This window comes from Plectropomus leopardus, chromosome 21 (genome assembly GCF_026936395.1).
Source record: "Plectropomus leopardus strain MGB_pleo_1.0 chromosome 21, ASM2693639v1, whole genome shotgun sequence".
Classification (NCBI taxonomy): Eukaryota; Metazoa; Chordata; class Actinopteri; order Perciformes; family Serranidae; genus Plectropomus; species Plectropomus leopardus.
The window spans coordinates 28,587,693-28,610,192 of record NC_142196.1 but is presented as its reverse complement, the minus strand read 5'-3'; the positions used below and the strand labels follow the sequence as shown (position 1 = coordinate 28,610,192).

At 47.9% G+C, this 22,500-nt stretch overlaps 1 protein-coding gene across 1 annotated transcript in view; it reads right to left on the bottom strand.

The window, feature by feature from the left end:
• Positions 1–22,500, bottom strand: part of lama1 (laminin, alpha 1) — a 37,323-nt gene that overhangs the window by 7,442 nt on the left and 7,381 nt on the right. Inside the window, exons 10-49 of the mRNA XM_088071989.1 lie at positions 22,411–22,500; positions 22,059–22,216; positions 21,580–21,720; positions 21,309–21,458; positions 21,106–21,207; positions 20,806–21,020; positions 20,415–20,526; positions 19,718–19,828; positions 19,490–19,617; positions 18,666–18,752; positions 18,377–18,588; positions 16,703–16,809; positions 16,201–16,381; positions 15,988–16,124; positions 15,337–15,570; positions 15,108–15,251; positions 14,850–15,029; positions 14,333–14,518; positions 13,123–13,250; positions 12,150–12,264; positions 11,930–12,070; positions 11,647–11,765; positions 11,468–11,557; positions 11,142–11,335; positions 10,916–11,058; positions 9,671–9,769; positions 8,998–9,109; positions 8,742–8,898; positions 8,449–8,659; positions 8,194–8,310; positions 7,957–8,120; positions 7,108–7,243; positions 6,922–7,024; positions 6,632–6,748; positions 5,750–5,932; positions 5,481–5,635; positions 4,996–5,139; positions 3,887–4,020; positions 374–527; positions 88–212 (exon numbers count right to left, since the gene is read on the bottom strand). The exon at positions 22,411–22,500 is cut by the window's right edge and continues 4 nt beyond it. Coding sequence (XP_087928115.1) covers positions 88–212; positions 374–527; positions 3,887–4,020; positions 4,996–5,139; positions 5,481–5,635; positions 5,750–5,932; positions 6,632–6,748; positions 6,922–7,024; positions 7,108–7,243; positions 7,957–8,120; positions 8,194–8,310; positions 8,449–8,659; positions 8,742–8,898; positions 8,998–9,109; positions 9,671–9,769; positions 10,916–11,058; positions 11,142–11,335; positions 11,468–11,557; positions 11,647–11,765; positions 11,930–12,070; positions 12,150–12,264; positions 13,123–13,250; positions 14,333–14,518; positions 14,850–15,029; positions 15,108–15,251; positions 15,337–15,570; positions 15,988–16,124; positions 16,201–16,381; positions 16,703–16,809; positions 18,377–18,588; positions 18,666–18,752; positions 19,490–19,617; positions 19,718–19,828; positions 20,415–20,526; positions 20,806–21,020; positions 21,106–21,207; positions 21,309–21,458; positions 21,580–21,720; positions 22,059–22,216; positions 22,411–22,500 — 5,716 coding nt within the window. The remainder of the gene's footprint in view (positions 1–87; positions 213–373; positions 528–3,886; positions 4,021–4,995; positions 5,140–5,480; positions 5,636–5,749; positions 5,933–6,631; positions 6,749–6,921; positions 7,025–7,107; positions 7,244–7,956; positions 8,121–8,193; positions 8,311–8,448; positions 8,660–8,741; positions 8,899–8,997; positions 9,110–9,670; positions 9,770–10,915; positions 11,059–11,141; positions 11,336–11,467; positions 11,558–11,646; positions 11,766–11,929; positions 12,071–12,149; positions 12,265–13,122; positions 13,251–14,332; positions 14,519–14,849; positions 15,030–15,107; positions 15,252–15,336; positions 15,571–15,987; positions 16,125–16,200; positions 16,382–16,702; positions 16,810–18,376; positions 18,589–18,665; positions 18,753–19,489; positions 19,618–19,717; positions 19,829–20,414; positions 20,527–20,805; positions 21,021–21,105; positions 21,208–21,308; positions 21,459–21,579; positions 21,721–22,058; positions 22,217–22,410) is intronic.

Below are 22,500 nucleotides of genomic sequence, written 5' to 3'. Positions count from 1 at the left end.
AAGGTGAAGAGATACACAAAAAAGTCCAGGTAGACAAAGTCTCCTGTAGACAGTCACCTGTGGACATGTCACCTGTGGACGTGTTACCTGCTGAAGCAGCCTCCACACTCTCCCTCTCTGCTGTCGTAGTTCCACAGTCCGATGTTTCTCTCGTTCAGCGTAGCTTCACCAAGACAGCCTTGAAAGGAGGAGGAGCGCAGTGCTGCCGGGGCCTGTAGACACACACACACACACACACACACACACACACACACACAGTTATCACCTGCTCACCTGTTCACACCTGTACAGCTGATGTGTGTATGTTATCTGTGTGTGTGTGTGTGTGTGTGTGTGTGTGCGCGAGTGTTACCTGTATGTGTGTGTTTGTTACCTGTGTGTGAGAGCTTAGTCCTCCAAGATGGATCAATGTGTTTCTGTCTATGTCTAAAATTCTGGACGGTCCCGGTGATGTCGCTGTTACCGCCGGCAACGGAGCAGAGTCTGAATCCAGCTGATGGACCGACAGAGAGCTGTGGGCCCCAAACCTGCCAGCACCGAGACCACATCACAGGACACCATCAGCAAAACTCTACGGCACTTCACAATTCAGCGTTATGAGCTGGGTTTTCTGTTTTTTTGTTTGATTGACTTTTCTGTGACTTTTGTGACTTTAGGGCAAATTTTCATGACTTTGCATTCGGAAAAACAGTCACTGATACTCCTTTCTCAGTTAAGTTTCATCTTTTCATTTTTTATCTTTTATCTTTTATCTTATCTCTAAAAAATGATTATTTTTTGTTTAAAAGACTCTGGCAATTTCTTTTCTGGAGTTTTTTTTTATCTTTTAAGTTTTTTTGGTGCTTTTTAAAGAAAAAAAGGTATTTTTACTTTCTTTGTAATTTCTTTTCTTTTTTAAAAAAATAAAGACAGACAAAGTGTAGCTCACAAGACCCCTATGATGATGTCAATCAATGGTTCGGAGTTCCCCTCGCCCGGAAGCGGGTCACCGGGGCCCCCCCCGGAGCCAGGCCTGGGGGTGGGGCTCGATGGCGAGCGCCTGGTGGCCGGGCCTTTACCCATGGGGCCCGGCCGGGCACAGCCCGAAGAGGTGACATGGGACCTCCTTCCCGTGGGCTCACCACCCATAGGAGGGGCCGTAGGGGTCGGGTGCAATGTGAGCTGGGCGGCAGCCGAAGGCGGGGACCTTGGCGGTCCGATCCTCGGCTGCAGAAGCTAGCTCTGGGGACGTGGAATGTCACCTCTCTGGTGGGGAAGGAGCCTGAGCTGGTGCGCGAGGTTGAGAAGTTCCGACTAGATATAGTCGGCCTCACCTCGACGCGCGGCTTGGGCTCCAGAACCAGTCTTCTTGAGAGGGGATGGACTCTCTTCCACTCTGGAGTTGCCACTGGTGAGAGGCGCCGGGCAGGGGTGGCAATACTTATTGCCCCCCGGCTCGGTGCCTGTACATTGGAGTTTACCCCGGTGAATGAGAGGGTAGCCTCCCTCCGCCTTCGGGTTGGGGGACGGATCCTGACTGTTGTTTGTGCCTATGGTCCAAACAGCAGTTCAGAGTATCCTCCCTTTTTGGAGTCCTTAGAGGGGGTGCTGGAGAGTGCTCCTTCTGGGGACTCCCTCGTTCTGCTGGGGGACTTCAACGCTCACGTTGGCAACGACAGTGAGACCTGGAGGGGCGTGATCGGGAGGAATGGCCCCCCCGATCTGAACCCGAGTGGTGTTTTGTTATTGGACTTCTGTGCTCGCCACAGATTGTCCATAACGAACACCATGTTCAAGCATAAGGGTGTCCATATGCGCACTTGGCATCAGGACACCCTAGGCCACAGTTCAATGATCGACTTTGTAGTCGTATCGTTGGACTTGCGGCCGTATGTCTTGGACACTCGGGTGAAGAGAGGGGCGGAGCTGTCAACCAATCACCACCTGGTGGTGAGTTGGCTCCGATGGTGGGGGAGGACGCCGGTCAGACCCGGCAGACCCAAACGCATTGTGAGGGTCTGCTGGGAACGTCTGGCAGAGTCTCCTGTCAGAAGGAGCTTCAACTCCCACCTCCGGGAGAGCTTCGACCATGTCCCGGGGGAGGCTGGGGACATTGAGTCCGGAGTTCCTCAAGGCCCTGGATGTTGTGGGGCTGTCGTGGCTGACACGACTCTGCAACATTGCGTGGACATCGGGGGCAGTGCCCTTGGACTGGCAGACTGGGGTGGTGGTTCCTCTTTTCAAGAAGGGGGACCGGAGGGTGTGTTCCAACTACAGGGGGATCACACTCCTCAGCCTCCCTGGTAAGGTCTATTCGGGGGTACTAGAGAGGAGGGTCCGCCGGATAGTCGAACCCCGGATTCAGGAGGAGCAATGCGGTTTTCGCCCCGGTCGTGGAACTGTGGACCAGCTCTGGACCCTTGGCAGGATCCTTGAGGGTGCTTGGGAGTTTGCCCAACCAGTCCACATGTGCTTTGTGGACTTGGAGAAGGCATTCGACCGTGTCCCTCGGGGAGTCCTGTGGGGGGTTCTCCGGGAATATGGGGTTTCGGACTCCCTGATACGGGCTGTACGTTCCCTGTATGACCGGTGCCGGAGCTTGGTCCGCATTGCCGGCAGTAAGTCGAACTCGTTTCTGGTGAGGGTTGGACTCCGCCAGGGCTGCCCTTTGTCGCCGATTCTGTTCATAACTTTTATGGACAGAATTTCTAGGCGCAGCCAGGGTGTTGAGGGGGTCCGGTTTGGTGACCTCAGGATTAGGTCTCTGCTCTTTGCAGATGATGTGGTCCTGTTGGCTTCATCGGGCCGCGACCTTCAGCTCTCACTGGATCGGTTCGCAGCCGAGTGTGAAGCTGGAATGAGAATCAGCACCTCCAAATCCGAGACCATGGTTCTCAGCCGGAAAAGGGTGGCGTGCCCCCTCCGGATCGGGGATGAAGTCCTGCCCCAAGTGGAGGAGTTTAAGTACCTCGGGGTCTTGTTCACGAGTGAGGGAAGGATGGAACGGGAGATCGTCAGGCGGATCGGTGCAGCATCTGCAGTAATGCGGACTCTGCACCGGTCTGTCTTGGTGAAGAGGGAGCTGAGCCGAAAGGCAAAGCTCTCGATTTACCAGTCGATCTTCGTTCCTACCCTCACCTATGGTCATGAGCTTTGGGTAGTGACCGAAAGAACAAGATCGCGGGTACAAGCGGCCGAAATGAGTTTCCTCCGTAGGGTGGCTGGGCTCTCCCTTAGAGATAGGGTGAGAAGCTCGGTCATCCGGGAGGGGCTCGGAGTAGAGCCGCTGCTCCTCCGCATTGAGAAGAGCCAGATGAGGTGGCTCGGGCATCTAATTAGGATGCCTCCAGGACGCCTCCCTGGTGAGGTGTTCAGGGCACGTCCCACCGGTAGGAGGCCCCGGGGAAGACCCAGGACACGCTGGAGAGACTATGTCTCACAGCTGGCCTGGGAACGCCTCGGGGTCCCCCGGGAAGAGCTGGACGAAGTGGCCGGGGAGAGGGAAGTCTGGGTTTCCCTGCTTAGGCTGCTGCCCCCGCGACCCGACCCCGGATAAGCGGAAGAAATGGATGGATGGATATTAAAAAAAGGTAATTTCTTCAGTGATTCTGAAAGAATACATGTCTTCCAGACCTGCCAAAAATAACACCATTTATTAGCCAGAAACTGCAAAAATTGAAATCATTGTTGAATTATCAAATTTACAACAGTGCACCCATTTTCAGGTCCAGCTACACATTTGAAACCATCACGTGGCAGTGGTCATGATGACATCACACTCTTTGTTGTGTGAGGTCATGATGACATCACACTCTGTCACATGATGTCCTGATGACATCACGCTGTCTCTCAGGTGACATCATGACGATATCCCGCTCTCTGCTGGGATCAGGTGACGTGTAGTTACCGTGTGGCGTTGATTCGGGTCCAGAGGTTGTTGCTGATGTCCACATGAGGAAACTCCAGTCTGGTGGTACCTGAACCCACGTCCCACAGCAGGGACACCTTCCCATCATGCATCTCTACTGCCAGGAAGTCCACCTGAATGCAACAGACCATTACAGCTACAGGACAAACACCTGGGACATCTGAGACACCTGAGGCATCTGAGACACCAGAGACATCTGAGACACCTGAGACATCTGAGACACCTGAGACACCTGAGACATCTAAGACACCCGAGACACCAGAGACAACTGAGACACCTGGGACACCTGAGACACCTAAGACACCTGAGACATCTGGGACACCCGAGACACCTGGGACACCTGAGACACCTGATCTGTTGTAGATTCCAGTGATATGGATCTCAGTGATCTGTTCTGGATCTCAGTGATCTGTTCTGGATCTCTGTGATCTGTTCTGGATCTCATTAATCTGATTTGATAAACATCAATATTCACTGATTTTTGATCTGTTTGATGTTTTTCAGACAAACTGCAGAAACGTTTTTCTGAACTCTTCAGTAAAAGTTTCCAGTGTGTAAACAATAAACAGCTGACGAACAAACAACGAAACAAACAACAAAACAAAACAAACAAACGAAAAACTAACAGATTCAGCCATCATTGATACATCAGTATGTGTGTGTTACTGTGTGTGTGTGTGTGTGTGTGTGTGTTACTGTGTGTGTTACTGTGTGTGTGTGTGTGTGTGTGTGTGTGTGTGTGTGTTACTGTGTGTGTGTGTGTGTGTGTGTGTGTTACTGTGTGTGTTACTGTGTGTGTGTGTGTGTGTGTGTGTGTGTGTGTGTGTGTGTGTGTGTGTGTGTGTGTGTGTGTCTCTGTGTGTGTTATTGTGTGTCTCTCTGTGTGTGTTATTGTGTGTCTCTCTGTGTGTGTTATTGTGTGTCTCTGTGTGTGTTATTGTGTGTCTCTCTGTGTGTGTTATTGTGTGTCTCTGTGTGTGTTATTGTGTGTCTCTCTGTGTGTGTTATTGTGTGTCTCTCTGTGTGTGTTATTGTGTGTTTCTGTGTGTGTTATTGTGTGTCTCTGTGTGTGTTATTGTGTGTGTTACCGTGGTGTTGCTGCCCAGGTAGAAGAGCAGGTTTTGTGGACTGGACGTCTTCAGGATCAGACTCAAAGTGTTGAAGTTGGTGGACTCAGTCTGAGGTCTGTAGGACCGGACGCAGTCTCTGTCCGCCTGCACCGCCACCTTGATCTGATGACATCATCACAACATCAACAACATCAATGACATCATCAAAAATTAAAAGATTCACTTCTGTGTGTATCTCAGTGTGTGTTTCTCTGTGTGTGTGTATCTCAGTGTGTGTTTCTCTGTGTGTGTGTGTGTGTATCTCAGTGTGTGTTTCTCTGTGTGCGTGTGTGTGTGTGTGTGTATCTCTCAGTGTGTGTTTCTGTGTGTGTGTGTGTGTGTGTATCTCTCACTGTGTGTTTCTGTGTGTGTGTGTGTGTGTGTGTGTGTGTGTGTGTGTGTGTGTGTGTGTGTGTGTGTGTGTATCTCTCAGTGTGTATTGCTCTGTGTGTGTGTTTATGTACCGAGGCGGCCTGTCGTCGGGCCTGGTTGATCAGCTCTCTGATGTCGGACACGTTCCTGCTCAGTGTTTCTCCCAGCATGCTCAGTGGCTTTATCCGGCCCATCAGACGCTCTGTGCGATGCTCCGCCTCCTCCAGCTTACGTTGCACCTCATTGGCTGTGGACACAAGAAGCAGGAAGTGTCAGGACCACAGATATGTGTGTGTGTGTGTGTGTGTGTGTGTGTGTGTATGTGTGTGTGTGTGTGTGTGTGTGTGTGTGTTTGTAAGACCTTCAGAGTGTGTGTGTGTTAGAAGCTTGTTGGTCTCCTTCACAGAGCTGTCTGTGTTTTCCACCACAGAAGAAGAATCCTGCAGCTGCAGCCTGAGTCTTTGCAGCCGCTGCAGCGCCTCCTGCAGGTCGGACCGAGCCGTCGCAGCCTGATGCTCAGTGTGCTGCAGCGCCGCCAACGAACCTGATGAACAACGTACAGACACATCAACAGATCAATACATCAAAACAAAATCAATAATCTACTGATCTATGAATCAAAAGATAAACTTCAGCAAAACGCAGCAGCTGAAGTTCAGACAAACACGTCGGTCCCAGACTGGCCTCTGTCCTGGATCATACAGGACTGATTTTAAACTTCTCCTGATGCTTCTTCAAGCCCTCAGCGGTTTGTCCTCCTTATGCATAGCAGACTGTCTATCGTGTTACACTCCAAACCGTGCTCTTCGATCATCGGACTCTGGACTACTAATAGTCCCAAAAACTAAGAAGAAAGTGGCAGAAGTAGCTTTTAGTGGCTATGCTCCAAAACCATGGAACAAAATTCCACGACATATTCTGCAGTCAGGCTCTGTGAATATATTTAAGAAAAGGTTAAAAATATTTTTTTACACTGACCTTCTCTTAGATCATAAACAAGAATGATTTACCTCTGTGCACCGTTGATCTTTTTGGTTATAAGGGGTTTGTGTTTATCATCATTTTATTTTATTTTTTGCATCTTTTATCTTATAACCTGTATACTTTATTGCTGCTTCTTTTTATGCCTTTGTGTACCTTTTTTATCTCTTTGAGCTGCACTCATGTATGAAAGGTGCTGCACTAATAAAATGTATTATTATTATTATTAATAATACTGTCAGCGGAGCCTCAGATGACTCACCATTGGAAAGGCTCTGCAGCGCTGTGATTGGCTGATGGATGAGGAAGGTAAAGTTATGGACACTGTCTCTGACCAATCGCAGTCTGCTGGTTACCATGGAGACGTTCAGCTGCAGGTCTGAAAGACATTTTCACTCCTTCATCATCATGCTTTCATCACTTCATCATCACGTTTTCATCACTTCTTTATCACGTTTTCACTCTGTACGCTGTCAAAGCTGACAGGAAACGGACAGTTTTATTTTGAAATTTTGAATCTAGTTTTTCAGAGTGTGAATAAAACAAACAAACCTTCGCTGCTAGCTCTGATTTGTCGGCTTTCCTCTAAAACAGCAGAGCTGGCATTGAGTTTGGCTCCGCCCTCCTCTGACATCAGCTGCTCTGATTGGACGGTCTGAAACAAACATCAGAACCCAGCTCATTCAGAAAAACAGATCGTTGTGTTTGTTTGTGTCTGTGCAAATGTGTGTATCTCACCGTGTTGAGAGCAAAGGACGCCGAGGCCTGGGCGATCAAAGCAACCTGCTGGGCGGAGTTAACTCGTCCTGTGATGTCACTGTGCAGCTGAGCCAAACGGCTGGCGTTTGTTGCGTTACACACCATCGACAGTGATCTAATGGACAAGAAACATTTTAATATTCCACTGATTTTATTTAACACACACACGCACACGCACACACACACAGACACACACAGACACGCACACGCACGCACACAGACACAGACACAGACACAGACACAGACACACACACGTACGCACACACAGACACAGACACACACACGCACACACACACACACACACACACACAGACACACACACACACACACACACACACACACACACACACACACACACACACACACACACACAGACACGCACACACACACACACACACACAGACACAGACAGACACACACACACACAGACACACACAGACACAGACACAGACACACACACGTACGCACACACAGACACAGACACACACACGCACGCACACACAGACACAGACACACACACACAGACACAGACACACACACACACACACACACACACACACACACACACACACACACACACACACACACACACACACACACACACACACACAGACAGACACACACACACACAGACACACACACGCGCACACACACACACACACACACACACACACACACACACAGACACGCACACGCACGCACACAGACACAGACACACACACGCACGCACGCACACACAGACACAGACACAGACACACACACACACACACACACACACACAGACACACACACGCACACACACCCACACACACACCCACACACACACACCTCTGCATGGAGTGGCCATGGCTCTGCAGCAGGTGGGCGTGGCTTTCAGCTTGGTAAACGTGTTCCAAAGCATCGGTGACCTTCAGTCCAACAACCAGAGTGTCCACGCGTGTCCTCAGTGAGGGACGCCACTGATCTAGCTGTTCGTCCAGCTCCTCCACCACCTGCAGACGGGGAGTGTTATTATAATTTGAATGATCAACATCATGTCATCATCAGGAAGAGGAGGTGACTCACTGCCGAGGTGTTTGTTAGCTCCTCCGTCAGACTGACAGCTTCCTCCAGCAGCAGCTGACTGTCCTCCATCAGTCCGTCCACAGAGAGACGCTCCACCTTCAGCTTCTGGTGGACAGACTGAAGGACAACTCATGTTACACACTGCAGGTGTGTGTGTGTGTGTGTGTGTGTGTGTGTGTGTGTGTGTGTGTTTACCTGTCTGCAGGTGTGTGTGTGTGTGTGTGTGTATTTACCTGTGTGTGTGTGTGTGTTTACCTGGTAGTGCAGCAGCTGAGTGTGTGTGGCGATCAGCAGATGGTGTGTTTGTGTGTTTCGTTGTGCAGCATTGCTCAGTTCTGTGTGTGCATGTTGCATTGTTTCCATGCCAACAGTTAGTGAGTCTGAGAGGAGGCGGAGCCTGTCGTCAACCGCCATCCTGCTGGACAGGAAGTCCACCCTCAGCGAGTGGACGAGAGACTCTGCGAGACTGCAGGAGAGAGAATATGATCAGTTAGACAAACTCAATCAAAAGTTTATTCTTTGAATTAATTTAACGCACAAACACCCACCTGTGCTCCTGATTGGCTGCGGCATTGGCGGCCGTCAGGTTGATGGCCCTGATGGTCTCCACCATGGACTCCACCTCCTCCAGCTGATGTGTCTGATTGGCTGGACTGAGGACGTCCACTGTGGTCTCGTTCAGACGCTCCGCCTCCATATGAAGCTCTGGACCAATCAGAGATGTTTTGGAGTGTTATTTTCTGCTCGTTATAATGTTACTGATGACACGTGGTCATGATCGTACATTAATCTTCTGTTCTTTACCCTGAATGTTTTCCTGAAGCCTGACGATGCTCTCCAAGAGCAGTGCACCTTGGGAAAGGCTCTGGTCGGTGGACACGCCCACTTTCTTCACCTCCTCAGACAGACGTGGGAGCTAGCCAATCAAGACACATGAAAAATATGAACATTTCTTAAGTCAACTCCTCTCTGAAGGTTCAACAAAATGTGACTAAGAAGACGACAGTGTTATTGAACAATAAACATGTTTAATCTGTTTATGGATGAAACTGTGTTCTATATATTTAATGTTATAATCTGTATACAGATGAAACTGTGTTCTATATATTTAATGTTATAATCTGTTTACGGAAGAAACTGTGTTCTATATATTTAATGTTATAATCTGTATACAGATGAAACTGTGTTCTATATATTTAATGTTATAATCTGTTTACGGAAGAAACTGTGTTCTATATATTTAATGTTATAATCTGTATACAGATGAAACTGTGTTCTATATATTTAATGTTATAATCTGTATACAGATGAAACTGTGTTCTATATATTTAATGTTATAATCTGTATACAGATGAAACTGTGTTCTATATATTTAATGTTATAATTTTCTTTATGGATGACACTGTTCTATGAATGTAATGCTGTAGTTTATATTCAGCTGAAGCTTCATTTGCACTGTTTTTCGGAGCATGGATACCTCCTGCAGCAGAGTGGTGAAGTCAGAGGTCAGATGCCTCAGCTCGTCCTCCGCTTTGGACAGACGCAGAGCTGCAGAGCTGTTTTTTGAGAACAGTTCCTGTATGAACAAACAGTCGGTAACATGTTACTTCAGACGGTGATGATGTCACAGCCAGCTGCTGTAAACACACACTCTCTCAATGTAAACAAGGGAACCTGTAGGTGAAATTAAAGATCAATCAATCAATCAATCAATCAATCAGACTTCATTTGTATAGAACTTTTCATACAAACAGACTGTAACACAAAGTGCTCACACACACACACACACACACACACACACACACATACCTGCAGACAAGTAAACACACACACATTCAGAAATAAGACTTTGTGATTAAATAAAGCACTAAAGCAGTGAAATACTAATTTAAACCAGAAAATGCAGAACTGATGAAGTGGGGAAACACCAGAGTAAATCTGTGAGGAAAATAAATAGAATAACATTAAATAAATTAATTATTAATAAGATAAATAAATGAATAAACAACAGGTAAATAAAAAATAACCAGGTAAAAATTTAGATAGAATAATAATAGCAATAATAAGGGATAAATAACTAAAAAACTCAAGCTGTACATAAGAGGCAAGATAACGGCACAAAGTAAAATAAGTAAATATGTTAAAAACGATAAAATTCGATATGGTTTATTAAACTGTGAACAGATCAAAATATATTAAAAAACAAATACATCAACTATAAAATAAAATAAAATACAATTGTGAACAATGATGAATAAAAGTTCATTAAAAATAAACGTTCAGTTAGAAGCCAAACTAAAACGGTGGCTCTCGAGTTTGCTGTTAAAAATATCGACCCTGCAGCCCTCGGGTCCTCAGGTGTGGACCGCAGTAATAAAAAGATGCTTCACCTTCATGTTTTTCTTCTCATTTTTGGGACTATTAAAAGAGCAGACAAATAATTAGGACCGAGACTGAGCGAGCTTTGAAAACTAAAACTGAAAAATGATCTTTAAATTGATTGAAACATGGAGGAAAGATTGCGGATGGATTCAAGCTGCGGAGACACATCGTCGTGTGGTGCATCATGGGTGTTCAAAGCTGATTTTTTGTTTTTGTCTTTATTGGATATGACAAACTGATGTGAGGGGGGGCGACCCGCAGCAGAGGCTCATGGGACGGACTCAGCGTTCACGTGGCAGTAATGTCACCAGGTGAGGTCCCTGGGTGCCCGTGTGTTTACCTGCGTGTCTTTGGTCAGGTTCTCCAGCAGCGCCAGCTGGCGGTACGGCGCGAAGGTCACACCGCTCAGGTTGACAGACAGGAAGTGGTTGTGTACTTTTTCCAGGTCATCCAGCAGAATATTGGTGCATTTGTCATCGCACGCTTGAGTCAGAAACAAACGCATGAATGACCTCATGTAACATACAACACGTGAACATGTGTCAGAGTGTGTCTTTGTTACTCACACACACACTCTGCCCCCTGCAGGACGTGCCTCTCGTCGCACCGGTCGCATGACTGACCCGTGACCCCGGACTTACACTCGCACTGTCCGCTCAGCGCGTCGCACAGCTGCTGCAGAGAGCCCCACCCACTGCAGGAGCACCGCCGACACGCCCCGCCCGCCGCGGACGGGTTACCATAGTAACCAGCAGAACACCTGCAGGGCGACAGAATAATGTCAGTGATGTCACAGCCGATGACGTCAGATTGATGTCAGACTGCCAAAATAAAAGCTGTAATAAAAGATGTAATATAGATGTTAAAGCTGAGGATCCTCTGATGTCATCACCTCTCACAGTATCGCCCTTCGTATCCCATCTGACAGGCGGTGCAGCGGAAATCACCAAGGACGCCGTCTGACACACAGGTGGGACTGAAACTACACACACACACACACACACACACAAAGTTACAGTCGACAGGATCAAACGTGTCATCAGAGTCACAGCGAGCGGCCTGCAGTGGTACCTGTTGTCCTGTAGGGGGCAGGCACACGACAAACAGTCACTGACGGAGCCGCTGACATTCCCATAATACCCCGGGGCACACAGCTCACAGCTCCGCCCACTGGTGTGATGTTGGCAGCCCTGGTCAAAAAAAAAAAAAAAGATAGACCTGAAATTCTTCTGACCTCTACTGACATCTACTCCATGTTAACCTGATAACCTCCATGGGACAATGCGTGTGTGTGTTAGCGTGTGCGTGTGTGTGTTAGCGTGTGCTTGCGCGTTTGCGTGTGGTGGCTTATTACCTGACAGGCTCCGGTCTCCGTGTCGCAGCTCTCGCTGTGGTTGTTGCAGCGACATCGAACACACGGTTGAACAAACAGCGACTTCTGACTCTGAGACGACAACTCGGACAGAGACTGCCGGAAAAAACCTGCAGAGCAGTCCTGCAGAAAGACAGACAGGTCAGAGGGACAGACAGGTCAGAGGGACAGACAGGTCAGAGGGACAGACAGGTGTCCTCACCTGGCAGGACAGTCCAGTGTGTCCAGGTGGACAGGTGCAGGACTCGATAAGTCTGGCCACACCTCCCTCCTCTGACTCCGCCTCCACTGCTGTCTCCATGGTGATGTTAGAGATCCTTCAAAACAGGAAATGACATCATCACAGAGCTGACATCACAGCTGCTGCAGAACACACACTGGCTGTGTCCACAACTGCGTACTGCATACTACAGTTGCAGTCAGTATGCAGTTTCCACTACATACTACATACCACATACTATATACCACATACTACATACCACATACCACATACCACATACTACATACCACATACCACATACTACATACCACATACTACATACCACATACTACATACCACATACTACATACTGCATCGACAGTATGGATGAAAGGCATAAAGGCATGACAAGTCAAAGAATAATATTCAGAAAATAAAGAATACATGTCGCCTGCGTAATTATACTCTTATTAGCGGACATCGGCATGTGTTTACCTGGTAAAAGTACTGTAAATGACCTTATAAGATTAAAACATGATTTTGGCCAAATTAATAAAGTGTTACACTCAGGCAAACCAAGGACCCCATCTGGTGGGTTAGGTCTGTATAGCTGTGTGATGGCTGAGCTGCTGTCGCGCTCTCCACGCAATGCATTGTGGGAAACAGTAGGCGAGGCAGACTGGTCCGATGCATACTGGGAATTTTTTCCGAATCAGTATGACATCCGGGTATTTCTGGCATCCTGATTTCAATTTTGTTCCCATACTGCATTTTCACCAAATCCGTTCATGCTGCTAGTGTAGTAGGCGGTTTTGGACACAGCCACTGTGTGTGTGTGTGTGTGTGTGTGTGTGTGTGTGTCGTATGAGTGTGTACTTTGTGTGTGTAGTGTGTGGTGTGTGGTGTGTAGTATGAGTGTTTTCTTTGTATGTGTAGTTTGTGGTGTGTAGTATGAGTGTGTACTTTGTATGTGTACCTGCTCTGCTGCAGTCGTGTCCCGTAGGACGCCTTAATGAGGACGTACTCGACGTCACTGAGGACGGACAGGAAGTCAGACCGACTCACTGGCCTCTCCGACACGGAGTTAAAATACTTCCATTGGTGCTGTAACACAAACACACACATATACACACATATACACACATATACACCCATATACACACATAGATGTATTACGTAGATGTGATACAGGGAATCTGGACGCAGTGCTGGGGGCGGGGCCGTGTTCATTCCTGTGAAAGCTTCTCGTTGGCACATGAAGCAAATAAAATACCCGAATCTACGGCCCATAGAGCACGAGGTAGAGATTAATGACAGTGTGCCCGAGTGTGTCCGAGTGTGTCCGAGTGTGCTCAGCAGAATGACCAACTTCCTGATTGGCGCCACTCTAGTTTGAATGACATTCAGAAAAATGTGATCTCGCAGCTTTTTCATACTTTTTAAACGTTATTGAACTGGACGGATTAAATGAGAGACAGAAGACGTGTCATTCACAATAACTGCTTAATGATTCACAGACGTCTCTTTTCTGACGAAAGTCAACAGGGAAAAGTCTTCCCGTGCCCGTGTGCAACACATGACCCACTGAAATGCTGGAAATCCACTTTCACACTTTCACTGAGTGAAATCTGCATCAGCGCCTGGAGGATTTCCAGTGAGCTTAAACAGCTCCCCAAAATGAGGCTCTTCAGCCTCCATCGCCCCCTGCTGTCTGACCGCAGTACAGCTGTGACCGCCCGCCCTCTGTGTCAGTGAATGACAGTCCAAACAAGAGTGTGTGTGTGTGTGTGTGTGTGTATGTGTGTGTGTGTTTGTGTTTGTGTGTGTGTGTGTGTGTGTGTGTGTGTGTGTGAAGGTTCAGTTTGAATCAGTTGTTACATTAAACTAAAAGAGGATTTTCCTTCATGATTGACAGCTGTGACAGCCAATCACTGCTCACATTCACTGAAGCTGCTTGGTTGGACAGGTGTTTTGGTAGGAACTCCCCCACCGTGGATATCACTATTGAACAGACTCCGCCTATCAATGACATCATCGCATGATGGTGGCGGCCAAATCTTGGATATTTTAACCTTACTGGAGCTCAATGGGTCAAAGGGCGTTGACCATCTCTGTTTACAGTCTCTGGTCAAAACAGTTGCAGGTTAAAAGTCTTTCTGGTTTCCCATGATGCCCTGCTGCCATACCTCTGTCATCCTGATGTCATGCGATGTCCTGATGCCGTTGCCGGGGGCGACCTTGTCAGTGTATATCACCAGCTTCCTCAACGTCCCACCCCTCATCAGCACCTGAGGCTCCTGATTGGACAGCCCCGCGCCGTCCTCAGCGTAGAAGGTGATGATGTAAGACAGCAGGCCGCCGTACGACAGTAGCTACTCAACAAAGTACACAAATAAGTACATACTGTAGTACACAGTAAAGTACAAAAGCAAGTACACACTATAGCACATAAACAAGTACACACTTAGTACACTTTGAAGTACACAAACAAGTACACAACAAAGTACACAAATAAGTACATACTATAGTACCCTACAAAGTACACAAACAAGTACACACTGTAGTACACTACACCGTACACAACCAAAAAAAAACTCGACACTCTATCGTGCACAACAAAGTATACAAATAAGTACACATTGTAGTACACACTTCAGTACACCCTGAGGACACAGGGTCTCTCAGGTGTTTTGCGGGCTGTACCTGGGGCCCCTGGAACTGGGGGGGCAGCCTCCAGTAGAGCGGGCCGGCCAGCCTGCTGGTGTCCACCTGTCGGGTATCGAGAAGCATGTCGCCGCCCTGCTGGTAGACGCCCGACACCACGCCCTGCAGGTTCGACTGACTGACCAATGAGAGCAGAGCAGGAGAGGAGCCCAGCGTGATCTGTGGAAAGAGTGTGTGTTCAGGTGTAGTGTTGAGTCAAAGGTGTGTGTGTGTGTGTGTGTGTGTGTGTGTACTCACAGGTGCTCGGTGGAGTCCTCCCTGCTCCTCACAGTCTGAACTGAGTCCTGAACAGAAACACTGAGAGCAGCCGTCCGGAGTGTCTGCCGCCAGAGCGAACCACCCAGAGCGACACTCCTCACAACGCTGCCCGGACACGCCCACCTAAACACATGCACACGTGTTAATAGTGTACACACACGAACACACACACACACACACACACACACACACACATAAGTTGTGTTACCTTGCACACACACTCTCCTCCGTCTCGACAGTCACACACTCCGAGCGTCGTGTTGCAGAACGTCTCGTCTGTTCCCGCCATGTCACAGCCGCATGCTGAACATGCTGGGTAACCATGGTAACCAGGGGCACAGCGGTCACACGACCTGCCGGAGAAGCCGTCTCTGCACGGACACTGGCCATTGGTCAGGTCACACTGAGAGGCGGAGCTTCCTGCAGCGCTGCACCTGCACGGCTGCAGAGACAACAGGATGTCGGTGAGATTCAACAGAAACTGCCTCCAAGCGAGTCGACAGAAAAGACGATCAATGAGACCTGCAGGTCAGTCACCGTGACACTGAAAACATTTCACTCTCATGTACTGCGAACGATCAACTTCCTGTTAAAATAACTACCGCAGAGACTCTGTAAGTACCAAGAGGAAACTACAGCGGCTGCAGCTTCACAACACAAACGTGACAGACTGTGTGCATGTGTGTGTTTGAGTTTACGGTTTAGTTTATGTACTTTTGTGTGTTTGTGTATTCATGTTTTATTTTTATGTATTTTTCTGTATTTGTGTGTGTATTTTTGTATTTGTGTATCCATATGTATTTGTGTATAGGCCTATGTGTGTATTTATGTGTACTTGTGTGTGTGTGTTTGTGTGTACCTTGCAGCCGTTGGTGGGGTCGTGACCCCAGTATCCTGTCTTGCAGCTGTCGCAGCTGTCTCCCTCTGTGTGGGCGGGGCAGATGCAATCGCCACTCGCAGGATCACAGTTTCCTCCCGTGTGATTACAGGTGCATGCTGGGAGGAGGACAGCCAATCAGAGACAAGAGAGTGGACCATTCAGCGCACAGAACCACATTTTACCTTTACTTACCTGTGCAGCCATTGGCATCGAAACCATAGTAACCACGGCTACAGTGGTCACACGTGTCTCCGGCCACGCCCTCCACGCACTGGCACCGCCCATCCTCATCACATGAGACAGAGAGAGATGTTGATTGGCTGCAGCCACAGGGCCGACAGCCCCGCCCACTTTGCAGCCCGAAAAACCCAGGCTGAAAAAAAAAACAGAAAATAAGACAACGAGGAATCAGTTCAATAATCAATGATTAAAACTGGTAATGACAATAACTAATCAATGCTTAAAACAGATGGAGGATCAATAATCAATGATTAAAACTGATAAGGAGGATCAATAATCTACGATTAAAACTGATAAGGAGGATCAATAATCCATGATTGAAACAGATAAGGAAGATCAGTAATGTATGATTAAAACTGTCCTCTCTAATAATACAGTCATATCAGAGTCCTCTGTTGGTACTGTAGGGGTGTGTGTGTGTGTGTGTGTGTGTGTGTGTGTGTGCGCGTCTCACCTGGCAGCGGTCACAGGTGCTTCCCATCACATTTTCTCTGCACAAACACTGACCTGTGATGACATCACAGACGCTGGAGAGGGTGCCGCTGACATCACAGCCGCACTCTGAGAGAGAGGAAGCCCCGTCCCCGTTAGTCAAAACTATGAAAATTGAAAATGACCTGAAATTAAAGCATAAAACCCCAAGAACCCTTCAGGACTCTCCATGATCCTGAGGGCTCTCCAGGACCTTGAGGGCTCTCCAGGACCTTGAGGACTCTCCAGGACCCTGCTCTTAGATCAGTGTTCTGTTGGTTTTCTCTGTGAAAGTTTGGAATCTTCCTTTAATTAATACATTTTATTTATTGATATATTAAATATGTGTTACTCATTAAATTTGAATTTCTCTAAACTGTTTTTTGATTTGAAAACCGATTAATCGTTTGATGATGTCACACAGTCGTGACAGCAAAACAAAGAGGTCAGAGTTCAAATCTAATCTGGATTACAAAAGATTAGCATTCCTGCGAGTGTGTGTTACTGTGTGTGTGTTTTTCAGATAAATCCCTGAACCAGCTGAACGTTTAGTTCGTTGATCACCTTGTTAAATTCGGCCAATCAGCTTTCAGCTCTGAAGCCTCTTTTGCCTGAAGGAACCTGAGAGTCCATTTCACTACGAACAGACTCGTTGACCTCGTTAACTTTCTCTCATTAAATGCTATTATACAACAGTTCGTTCAGACCAAGCAATCTGATTGGCCGAGGGGAATTCCATGAGTGCTGATGTAGAGCACAACATCACCGAGGCTGTTAACTTTTCACGCCTGTATCACTCCGCTTCACGCTTTAATTAGTGTGAGCGTGAAGGTAGGACCGTTTTAAGAGTGGGACATGTTTATAGTACGGTGTAAGACCAGGGTCAAACCGCTAGTCCGTTCAGTCAGTCAGGGTGAGGGAGGAGAGAAGAAGACAGAGACAGAGAGGACAGGATTTTGAAGTGTCTTCTGACTGGACCTGTTGGAGTCACTAAAGTCACGAGGAGGTCCAGGAGGAGCAGCTGTGACGGGTTTCGGTAAACGTTGGTTCACCAAACCAGCTGTTACAGATGATACAGTGATGTGCGGTGAGACAGGCACACGCTGATGAGACAGGGACACGCTCGTCCGACGCCGTCCACAGCCTGAGAGACAGGCCGCAGAGACGAACCGTCTGATCAAACTAACTGGTGTGAATCTCAAAGTGTCCGTTAACAGACTCTGATTTCACTGAAAACACGGAGATAAATGTCGGTGACGCTCAGCAGACCGAGCTAACGCAGGTTAGCCGGCAGCCTGCAGGAAGTGTTTATGTGTTGCTAGGCAACAGCTGTCGCATCCAGCAGCTGAGGAACTATTTGTGTCGGCGGAGCCAAAAAAATCATTAAATCAACAAACAAATCATAATCTGTCGTCTCTTGTTAATATTAAAATATAAAATATGCTTGTAGACTGTTGTGTAACAGTAATATCACACTCGAGGTCGTGTGTTTGCGTGTTTCATCACGGCTGCGATTACGACCGAATCACAGCCGTGATGATCTACAGCACGTCACTCGCTCTCGTGTGATGTTGCTTTTATGTATCACAGCGTGACTTTGACAAGGGGCGCTACCTGTGAGACGAACTGGGGCTGTGTTTGTGTGTGTGTGTCTCACCCTGACAGTCCTTGGCATGCACGGCGTCACCATAGTAACCAGGCTGACAGACCTCACAGTGTCTTCCAGAAGTGTTACCGAGGCAACGCAGACAATCCCCTGTGACCGTGTCACAGTGTCCCGCCTTGCTAGTGTCCTCGTTACCGTTACAGTCGCAACGGATGCAGGCGCCGCCCACTACCTGTGGGTTACCATAGAAACCATTGGCACACCTGGAAACACAGAAACATGGGAGGTCACAAAGGTTCCCAGCTTCTGATTGGTGGATCCTCCTGTCAGTTATCCTCACCTCTCACAGGTGGTTCCTGTGTATCCGTCTGCACACTGGTCACATGACACCTGACCGGACGCCGCCAACACACAGGTGGGACTGAAACTGACACACACACACACACACACACACACACACACACACACACACACACACACACACACACACACACACACACACACACACACACACACACACACACACACACAGATATATATACACACACACACACACACACACACAGACACACACACAGATATACACACACGCACACACACACAGACAGACAGACGCACACACACACACAGATACACACACACACACACACAGAGACACACACACAGATATAAACACACACAAACAGACAGAGACACACACACACACAGATACACACACACACACACACACACACACACACACACACACACACACACACACACACACAGACAGACACACACACACACAGATACACACACACACACACAGAGACACACACACAGATATACACACACACACACACACAGACAGACAGAGACACACACACACACACACACACACACACACACACATACACAAATTAGCCCTCACAGTGTGTTTGTAGAAAATTAAAAGTAAATTCATTGACAATTTAAAGTCTTTCACTGTCCCTCTGAGGACACAGAGTCATGTCCTCAGAGTCATGTCCTCAGTGCAGTCTGAGGACACAGAGTCATGTCCTCTGTCCTCTGTCCATTTGTTTTCTCTGATGAGTTGTTGGTCAGATGTTTGAATCTAAGAACTGGTTCAGTCTCAGTTGCTGTCCCAGTAAACCCAGTCCTGAATCTAGTGATAATAAGACAAACCTGTTGGACGGCTCCGTCAGGGGACATGGACACAACTGACAGTCGTCTACTGTCCCCTCTGTGGTGTCACCATAGAAACCAGGAAGACACTGATCACAGTGAGGACCAGTGGTGTTGTGGGTACAACCCTGAGGGAGAGATAGACAGATGTTACCATGGTCACAACCCTGAGGGACAGACAGACAGGTGTTACCATGGCAACAGATGTGTTATCAAAGTCAAACTCACCAAACAGACTCCGTTGATGTCACACTCAGTGGCATGGTCGTTACACTCACACGGCATACAGTTACCGCCAAACAAAACTCCGCCCACCCTATAGAAACCTGGAAGACATGCCTGAGACACACAAGGACAAATGAATACACAAAAAGACACATGAAGACACACGAGGACACATGAAGACACACGAGGACACATGAATACACAAAAAGACACATGAAGACACACGAGGACACATAATATAACACACATGCAAAAACACATCAAATGTAAACAAATACAAACAAAAAGTCACAAATTGACAAATGTGGAAGTAACAGTGTAACCAGTATAACCAGTTTAACCAGCTCAAACATGACTAACCAGTATAACCAGTTTAACCAGCTCAAACATGACTAACCAGTATAACCAGTTTAACCAGCTCAAACATGACTAACCAGTATAACCAGTTTAACCAGCTCAAACATGACTAACCAGTATAACCAGTTTAACCAGCTCAAACATGACTAACCAGTATAACCAGTTTAACCAGCTCAAACATGACTAACCAGTATAACCAGTTTAACCAGTTAGAACATGACTAACCAGTATAACCAGTACTGACAGTGAAACCAGTATTACCAGCACTAACAGTACTCACCAGTATAAAGAGTACTAACAGTGTAACCAGTAAAAATACTTTTAACAGGAAGTTGAAACTGACCTCACAGGAAGTGCCACTGTAACCCCATGGACATTCACACATCTCCACGGCAACCGCCTGGACACCAGAAACTGAACCAGAGTCAGCAACGTCCAGAGACACTGTCCTGAGACTGAGGGACAGACATAGACACAGAGAGACAGACAGATGAAGAGAGACAGACATTAGCTTGTCTGACAGCCGTAGCAACGTCCTTGTTGCTCTCTGGAGTCAATCTATGTTAATATAAGATAAGTCCTCATGTCCATGTCCGTCTCCAAGTCCTCCATAGGATCCTGATGGGACATTTAAGTCCAACAATGCAGACATGCGTCCTACTGAACCGCCTCCGCCTGCTCTGAGCTCCTGATCGAGGACAAACCCTGCAGAGTTCAGATGTCTTTGTGCTCACCGAATCAGGCCGTCCGCAGAGGTGTTGAGGTGAACTCTGACTCTCAGTGATGTCACATCAGCGAGGACCGACAACAGGTCATCTCGGGACACGCGGGCGCCCGTCTGCACGTCCACGAAGTGCTGCTGCATCATCGCCACAAAAACCGAGCGCTCAGCCAGCTCAGACAGGAAGAGGAGGACAGGAGGCGAGAGACGAAGAGCTCTGCTGTTTCCCTGGAGATGAAGGACAGAACCAGTTCAGTCTGGGAGCTGTAGTCCACCAAGACGCCATCTTTGTATTTTTTTCATCTTAACTCACCTCGACAATGATGTCAGAGAGGGCAGGGAGAGAATGGTCCTGATTGTCCAATGGGACGTCATAAACCACCGAGTAGTTCAGGTAACCTCCAAAGGACGCCAGCTAGTGAGAGACAGAGAGAAAAAGAAAGACAGACAGACAGACAGATGGGTTCAGTTTCTTGAGCGATGGATTAATGAACAAATATGGAAGTGTTAGCTGACCTTGTTGCCGAGGAAACCGTCAGGTGCCGCCCATGACAGCGTGTATTGGTGACCGTGGCCAGAAGAATTGTTGGGGGGGGGGAGTTCATTGCTGTGGATGACAGGGGGAGGGGACTGAGGGGGGCGGAGCCAAGCCTCTTTATGAAGCACCTGAGAAAAGAAGGCTGAGTGTTACCTGAGAACAGGTGTGTTTCTGCTGAGTGTTACCTGAAAACAAGTGTGTTTCTGCTGAGTGTTACCTGAGAACAGGTGTGTTTCTGCTAAGTGTTACCTGAGCGGTGGACCAGGTGGAGCTTTCGCAGACATCTGACACACCGAAGCAGAAACAGTCGGTGCAGCCGAGTGGATTTCGCTCCTGCAGGTTGTAGAAACCTGGTTTACACAGATCACAGTGAGCTCCCATCACGTTCACCTGAGCAGGAGAGAACAGGTGGGACGTCAGAGAACAGGTGGGAGGTCAGAGAACAGGTGGGACGTTAGAGAACAGTTGAGACGTCAGAGAACAGGTGGGACATTAGAGAACAGGTGAGACATTAGAGAACAGTTGAGACGTCAGAGAACAGGTGGGACGTCAGAGAACAGGTGAGATGTCAGAGAACAGGTGGGACGTCAGAGAACAGGTGGGACATTAGAGAACAGGTGGGACGTCAGAGAACAGGTGGGACATTAGAGAACAGGTGGGACGACAGAGAACAGGTGGGACGACAGAGAACAGGTGACCCTGGTACACAGTGATGTCACAGGGGTTACCTTGCAGGTGCAGGGCTCGCAGGGGTCGGTATTGATGCTGCCCGACAGGTGACACTCACATCGACGGCAGAGAGGAAAATCTCTGAATCCAAACGCACAGCGGTCACACTGTCGACCTGTAAAACCCTCCTTACACTCACACTGACCCGCAGACACACCTGTACACACGCACACACACACACACACACACACACACACACGCGTAAACTTCAGGGCTGCACTGTTAATGACATTTACAAAAGAAACAACAAAAATACCACCACAACTTCACAACAAAAGATAAAATAAAATAATTAAAATGTTATTATTATCAATAATAATAGTAATGATCACAGTAAAGTCAGGGAGTCACCTGGCTGTGTGCCGTCTCTGCTGCAGACTGAAGACTCTGATCCTCTCAGGTCACACTTACACTCGACACATGGAGACTCTGAATATGGAG